At 43.8% G+C, this 8,088-nt stretch overlaps 1 protein-coding gene across 1 annotated transcript in view; it reads right to left on the reverse strand.

Moving 5' to 3' along the window:
- Positions 1-2,623: 2,623 nt before the first annotated feature.
- The window catches only part of CHRNA1 (cholinergic receptor, nicotinic, alpha 1 (muscle)), a 9,061-nt gene continuing 3,596 nt past the window's right edge, over positions 2,624-8,088 (reverse strand). Inside the window, exons 7-10 of the mRNA XM_009573967.1 lie at positions 7,586-7,823; positions 6,243-6,466; positions 4,742-4,981; positions 2,624-2,755 (exon numbers count right to left, since the gene is read on the reverse strand). Coding sequence (XP_009572262.1) covers positions 2,624-2,755; positions 4,742-4,981; positions 6,243-6,466; positions 7,586-7,823 — 834 coding nt within the window. The remainder of the gene's footprint in view (positions 2,756-4,741; positions 4,982-6,242; positions 6,467-7,585; positions 7,824-8,088) is intronic.

Below are 8,088 nucleotides of genomic sequence, written 5' to 3' on the forward strand. Positions count from 1 at the left end.
GTAGTCTGTATGTAGGTAAGGGTACTCTCTTTCAGTAGATGGATACCGGTAACAGGGGATGTTAGTGGTATGCAAGAAAAATGTATCACAAAGGTGAGCTAGGAACAGAGAATAAAGATGACTGGGACAGCCTGAGTATTCAAAGTAAAGGAAAAAACAGATGAACTGTCTCCTGAAGTGTGCTTATTGGTGTTTGGAGGACCATCTCTTTGGAGAGTTAGAGTACAATGCCCAAGTTCTACAACCTAAGGAGTGAAGTTGTTAGCATTTATTTTTGCCTGGTGTCACATCTTTTGAGATGCGAGTAGTTCATCAAGACTCAGAGAGATGGGAAGGCAGAAGATTTGCTGTGCCCATAAGACAGATCAAACTATCACAAATAAAAATTTTCAAATAAATAATTTCAAAACTTTTTCTGTGGAAGTGAAAGGAAAACACTGCAACGTGGTAGCTAGCTGTGTATGAAGAAAGCTGGAGAAGCGAGCAGGCAGGCACGCACGCGTGCACGCACGCACCCCGGCACACAAATAGGTGGAATTTGGAGGCCAAGACCCAGAACTGCCTTGAGGAAACTGGGGAAGCTGAGCAAAGATACTGTGGATGCTCACCATGAATCTTGTTACTTGATGTTTATTTTTAATGCTAAATTTCAACGACATGCTGCTCTAAGAGGATTGTTCTGTCAATTTTAGTGCCAAGCACAGTCTCCCAAGTTAAGTCCCAGGCACCATTAGGGTGCAGCTTAGCTCGTTGTGAGCCAGGGAGCTGCGTGACTCCCTCTAAGGGCAGAGCGCTGAGAACTCACACTGAAGATAAACAGAGCTGCAGCAAGCACTCTATCTGTCAGCAGAGGTTTCGCCCAGCATACATCTTCAGCAATTGTTTACAGGGTTAATGATCTTCCAGGGAGGCAAAGATTACCATCATCTAAACCGTAAGAGCTGAGCAGAGTGTTACAAGTGATCGATTGCCCCAGACAAACTGTTTGCTTTGCTTAGGACTGCAGCTCACCAAAAGTTGTCCAGCAAACACTACGCAATGATGGAAATATTGCACAAGGGCTTAATTTTCCCTATAGAGCGTTTCAAATGCCTGTCCTCTGCAGACATGACACATTCCTGTAGAGCATTTACATAATACAAATTATTTTATTAAACTCACAGCAAATTATTTACAGGTGCTACCAAAGTAGTCCTATGGGCTTGGACAACCAGCCGGGAAAGATGAGTAACTTGTATCAGCTGCCCCACCTCTCCTTATTTATTTTTGAGAAAAATAGGCAGCATTGCTAGTATTTCCAAGCTGTGTTATTGAAACACACATGGGCTTTTTGCTTATGTTGAGTATTTACTACAGGGCTTTGACCAAAAGCGGCACTACTTGTTTTAGCCACTAGAGCGAGCTGCTGTTCAACATTTGAATAAAGTTTGGGTCATTATTTGTGTTGCTCGGAAGAAGAGGTTTCCTGTCATTTTGTCATATATGAGTAAAACTGAGATCCACACTTTCCCTAGGAATGATCTTTGTGATGCTGTGTCTGACTTTAATGCTCATGATCTATTTCAGCAGGGCAGGGGACAGTTTTCAGGGAACAGAGAGAATTGTGTCTAAGATGTCATACAGAGCACCCCCAAATTTGAAGCTGCCCCCACATTAGTCATCACTAAAAACGGAGAGTGGAAACCAACCTTCCCAGAGCAGAGTAGGCTGAGTACAGAGATTATCCTATGGATACCATCCTTTCCCTGCTGGCCTAAACTTTTCCCTTAGGATGCAATTGCAGAACATCTCTGTTGACAACTGAAAATCCTGAGCATTAATACGTAATGAACGTGGGGCTTCTTATAATGAGTATTAGCAGGTAAAAATAAGAGGGCAGCGACTGCAACATAGTCACTGGCATGCCTAATGGTCACAGAGCAGGGCTCGGTGATAAAACAGAGCAAAAAATCCTCCTCTACAAGTCCTTTACCATGGGACTTGATAGCAAAAAAAATAACTGTGGCACCCAACTGGCTGAGGCTGGATCCTTCCCATAGTAAGGAACAGTCCCTCCTCTTTGCTGTGTCAAGAGTTTCTACAGGTAGAGTCACATATGACAGTCATTTCAGGTTTGTGCATGAAAATCAAGTGCTTAAGCATGGAGTTGGAGATATTTCTGGTGGTTACATCTAGTGTTACAAGAGGAGTCATTTGTGACTCTGCCAATACAAAAACCACAGAGCAGATATTGAAACCAGCTTGAACGCTAAAGTTGGATACAGATTTACAGCTCAGCTAACGCTTATTACACTGCTATTGATTTCACTGGAATTGTATCCGTGGGTTACAAAGTCAGACAGTCTTACTAATACATTAACATTTTTAATAAATGGTAAAATGGATCAAAACCTGGCTGGCAGCCATTCAGTCTACCAGTAACGCAAGTGTTTCTTTTTGGCAACGAAATGCCACTGAGCAGCAGCTCAGAAGTGCTAAGTATGGAGCCTTACGTTTTATTATTCCTGCTCTTTCCCAGCAGGGACCGATTCCTGTCTGTGAAACTTTCAGAGGCTGGCCAGGTTTTGATGGTTAAGATGCTTTCAGATACTGACTAGGGTAGCAAATAGTTTCCAGTTGATGTTCATCCTTGCTGATTTAATTCAATAAGGCGACCAGCAAATACAGCTAATGTTCCTATAACACAAACTAGCATAAATATGCCAAGGAGAAGATGATCAACCACCATCGCAACAAACTTCCATTCTTCTGCAGCCTGGGAAAGAAACAAAGGAGATGGTAAAATCTCTGCAGAGCCATGTTTGTTAGGGGCATTCTTGTAATTTACTGTCTTGAACAACAGAAAGGCTTTTCCTTAAGTTCTGCTATTATTATGCAAAAAAATACTCATTTTGTTCTCCAAAGCAGGTCAGTGGTTCAGAAAGCCTAAGCAACCTAGAAATCAACCTAGAAACGCAAGTTTCAAGACTAAACTGTTTAGAAACCCTGGCAATTTGGTGAACAATTTCATTAAAAAGAAATGTTGAAAAGCTTAATTTTTAGGCAAATGGTTGCTTTTGAAAGAGAGTTTAAGATGTTGAAACCAAAATGCTTAGTTTAACCCAACTGGCTTTTGTTTTTCTATGGCTTTTTCATTCTCATGAGGTATCTAAGCAATTTCCACTAATTTAGCTCTAGCCCTGTTTTCCATGCCTAGTATACACTCTAAGGTTTGGGAAAACCTTCTTGGTATTTCCCTTAGTCTTTTTTCCAGTGGTGGGACACCACGAACCACTTGCTCTCCGACTGCCTTTTCACTGGATGCTTTTGGTGGGAACCCAGCACCGTAAGAGTGAGCAGAGCGCGAGGTGCTAAGTGCAGCAGGGCTCGGGATTTCCACCCTGTAACTCTGCCTCACGGAGCAACACGTACTGGCTTAAGGCACCCTCTACTTTTGCCTTAGTTGCCCCACAAGCAGAAGAGGCTGTTGTAATTTATCTAGAGGACGCTGATAATCATACTCTTCTGAGGTGATTCATAAGGGAATGCAATGAGGTGGCAGCCTTCAGAAGATGCAACCTTCGGTTTATTTGGGGAACTTGACTTTTGAAACCCCCTGGAAGTGATATCAACACAGCCCAGATGACACAAGCAGCTGGGCTCCACTTCCGAAGGGGACACTTGCCAGTAACCCAAAGACCCTCCTTGTAAGTCTAGGAGGAAGCGAAGCCCAGAGATGCTGAAGCCACGCCAGCCCTGCTGAGGGTAACACTTTATCTGCAGAGAGGCATAGGAGTCACGGGGAACATGAGACTACAGCCAGAGCCATTCCACATGCTCCAGGAATTTGGTCACAGGAACAAACACCATGGTGTAAATTCTGCCTGTGGGAAAGAGGTGCCTCCTTCTCGAGAGCACGGGCCAAATTATTGTCCCAGAGAACTCTCTCCCCAGCTTCAGGCTAGCCTGCAGCTCAGCAGGAAAAAATTAGACAGGTGAACTACCAGTACTGAATTATCCGTGCAAAAGCTGTGTGAGCTGTGATAACTGAAATAAAAGAGGGGGTTTAATTGCATTGAATGTGCTAGAAGGAGGAGAGCTAGGTGTTCCTGGGGAACACTGCCATATGTGACTCTACATGCATTTATCCTTCCTTTGGCTTGCAATGTGGAAAAAGTCAGTAATCAGAGTAGCTCATGACGTGCTTAACTTGCAGGGGCTACTTGTAGCATTCAGGAATAAAACAAAACCTTATTGAAATTGGAATTATCATTTAATTTAAATTTCACTTAACACTTCTCAGATAAAACTACTAGCTTTTTGGAGTCCAGCTTGCTTCCTGGCTTTTCAAAAGCGACAGGAGGTTGCTTACCGCAGGGGGAAGATGCCTGAGTGGGAGAAAGAAGGAATGTGTTTTGGAACTTGCTTACAGCTCTTGAAACTGCTTTGCTACTCACAGACACTCTACCTCTATGGCTTCACACACCACATTTAGAAAACCTTAGCACTGCCACTTTTTCTTTTTCCTTTTCTTTTCTTTTTTTTGACCAAGATTCAATTGCCATCTGTGACTATTATCTGTTGCTCCTTGTTGACTGCATCAAGGGGAGAAGGCTGTCCCCTGCTAAAGCCAAAACAGGGTTTGGAGTGTTTTTGTAAGGCGTGGATATTTTGCCAAAAAAAGAAGGAGGGGGGGGGAAGAGAGAGAGGAGATGTAGCAATTTGAAAGCAAGAAATGAATCATGCACAAAAAATGCCTTACATTACTGGCTTCTTGGTCCGATTTCATCGTTTCCGCAATGTATTTGATTCCCTCTATAGCACTTTTCACATCTGGATTTTTGGTAAGCGGGGAGTAGAAGTTGACAGGCACAGAACCTGGCTTTCCAGAAATTTCAGAAATATCAATGTCTTCTGCAAAAATATTTTTGTCTTGTTTATCCCTGGATGGTCGTTTCATTGTAGAGAAAAACATGATGTTTGGGATTGTGTCGATAAAGACCTGAAAAAAAAGAGGGAGAAGACGACAGTTGCTGGTCGGTGGGGCTGTGTGACAGATGCAGCTGTGTACTGAACAAAGGCAAGCCTCTCCGGTCCCAAATCGCTTCCCGTGCTGGATCGGCTTCAGATTCCCTCTCGGAGTATGTCACAGCCTGCGCCTTAGTCACACTGGAGCTTTTGTCAGCCTTATGTCCTGCGGCAGATGGAGTCACCCGCAGGCCTGTCACACGTTTTCTGGAAACCATTTCCCCCTGCCATATAGCCAACATCTACGCATGAAGGGGGGCGCTACGTCCTGCAGCAGACCCTAATCTAATTCGGAACATATTGCTTATGAATCTGGCTTGAAGAAAGAACTAAAGAACCTCTTTTGGCTACTTATGTTTGACAAACATTACAAATGTTTGTTATACAGGCATATAAGGTTTACAATAATTTCCTTTGGAATAACGGAGGCTTGCTGCCAGAGCAATTTTAAGGGCATGCAGTGTTTGCCTGTTGAAATCTCTCTTCTCCAGGAATTGTTCATGCCACAGAGTGAATCTGATGTAAGCTGTAGCCTTAGAAGTATAATTAGAAATACACAGAACAATCTCCTATTCATGACATGGTTTAACATGAACCCAGGCAGGCTTAAAAAAGGCAAGAATAACTGAATGGATCCCCTTTGGTACCATCTCCCTGGCAAAGAACTTGTAATGACAGACGACCAATTTTTTCTGTATCTCATGGTTACCATTTAGTCTAGTGTGCAAGGATCTCCTTGCTTCCCAAGGACTGCAGAGTAACTGTATCTGTTGGAAAAGTACAGAGAAGATCACGGCTTTTGCTGAACTCTCTTTTTCAAAAAGGGGTGCTGAATGCAGGTATCCCAATGGCCTTTGTGCTCTGCACTCACTCGGGCTGGTGAACTTGGCCTCTGGCAGGCAGCAGTGTTTTGCAGTCAGAATTAGACCAGGAAATGTAATTTGAGTCCAGCTGGCCCACATTCCTTTCCCTGTACCTTCAGCTGCCCGTGTTTTGCCTCATCTGTTCCCTGCAAGACTCTACCCCAGCGGACAATTTCGTCACTTAAAGGAGCACCTTAGCAGTCTTGCTGACTTTATGCACAGCTAAGGAGTAAACACTGGCTCTTGTGCCTAGAGAGATTTAACGTGATGCATTTACTTCCCCAATTCTCGTTGACTTTTATTAGAAAACCTGCCAATAAAATATGGAGTGCTCAGTGGAAACCAGGAAACACGCAAAGCCATGTAGCTCACCTTCCTGACCCAGTGCGGCATGGTGTGAGTGCTTGGGGAGCGGTGGTGGGTGTTGATGACGATGACCGTGATGATGATGGAAGCGATGACAAACACCATTGTAAACAACATGTATTTGCCTATCAGAGGCACCGCACTGGAGGTGGAGGGAATCAGCTCCACGATGACCAGAAGGAACACAGTCAAAGACAGCAGGACAGAGATGCTGAGAGTCATTTTCTCACCTGCCATGCAAAAAAAAAAAAAAAAAAAGATAATACCATTGCTGTTCCTGTCATTCAGTACAGAGAGTATTTATTTGAGAAGACAGGATGTGGATGATGGCTATTCACACACGTACATGTGTGTGCATCTGGAGTGCTATCATCTCTCCCAGCATCCAAAGCAGTAACGAGGCTGGCCAAAGCTGAGACTCTAACAGCGTCAGCTCCAGCATTAAGGTGGGAATCACCAGGTATGACTGGGCTGAGGTATGGGTGACGGATATACAAAGCTTACTTGCCAGGAGCACTTCATGGGCTGTGCATTTTGAATGATGAAGTATATGCACCTGATTAATGCCTGCTCCACAGCCTCCTGGGGGTTGGCTTGCCTTACTCTCTGGCAGGCTCATGCTGGGCTGAGCAGGCAGACAAAAATCACATCTGACACCAGAGGTCAGTTGCTATTTGAGGTCTTCCAGTATGTAGGATGTCAAAACCGAACCACAAAACATGACCCGCACATCTTTTTTCTATCCAGTTCAACTTTCTATAAAGTTTTCCACCAAAAAAAAATACATCAAGTGTTTCATAGAAGGGGCTTAACGAAATTAAGCAGTATGAAAAGCTGACACAAGGTAACATGAATGAAGCAGAGGAAATGGTTGCAGGGAGCAAGAGATGCTCAGCAGGGACAAAGGAGGCCAGAAGAGTCCACGATTACTGTCTGTGTCACACGAGGTAATTTCTGTGAACAGGTAACAAGCTCTCTGCTCTAACACCGTGCCGAAGGGCCTCACTTACCCCTTGTGTGCTCACTTGCTGCGTGACGTACTAACACGCTAACTACCTATGGCAAAACATAACTATCAACTAGCTAAATCTTTGTTTTGCAGAAGTTAACTGGATAGTTAAGCAGTGACTTCTGTGGGAAATCAGCCCAATTTATTCATATCAATAGTTTCAGCTTTCAGTGCTTACCCTTTATTTGCAGAATGTTTAGTGCCAGTATTTTGAGCAGAAATGTCCAGTTTTAGTAAGCGCTGCCCTTTAAGTTGGCTGGTGATTTCAAATACTCCGAATTTCTCAGAAACTTGTTAGAAGAGCAATTTCTATGGCAGTAGAATGAATAAATTCACGTACCTGAATCTGTGGGTAAGTAAAAAACTAACCCGGTTAAGAAGGAGAAGAGCAGGCAGGGAATGATGACATTCACGATGAAGTAGAGAGGCAGGCGCTGCATGAGGAAGTGGTAGGTGATATCCAGGTAGGGAGTGTCAGGGCAGCAAGCGTAGTACACCCAGTGCTTCCAGCCGCGGTAGTCCTTCATCACCCACTCCCCACTCTCCATGAAGTTACTCAGATCTGGACGATCACTCTCCTGGCAGCAAAAAAATACAAGTTGTTAATATTAGATGTTCTGGACAAAATCGAAACTTGGCAGTCGCTCAGGAACGGGATTCCCAATAACTCAGGCACTTCATGCATTTTTGGGAGCAAACTACTCTTGTTATATTATTTTGCCTTAGAATATCATCCCCTACACAGCATTCAACTAAATGTTCCCTGACTGTCAGGGACAGTCGACTAAACAGAAAGACTCATTAAATATTTACAGACAGGAGACATACCTGAGGGGACAGGGA

The sequence above is a fragment of the Fulmarus glacialis genome, unplaced genomic scaffold (assembly GCF_000690835.1).
Source record: "Fulmarus glacialis isolate BGI_N327 unplaced genomic scaffold, ASM69083v1 scaffold30603, whole genome shotgun sequence".
NCBI lineage: Eukaryota > Metazoa > Chordata > Aves > Procellariiformes > Procellariidae > Fulmarus > Fulmarus glacialis.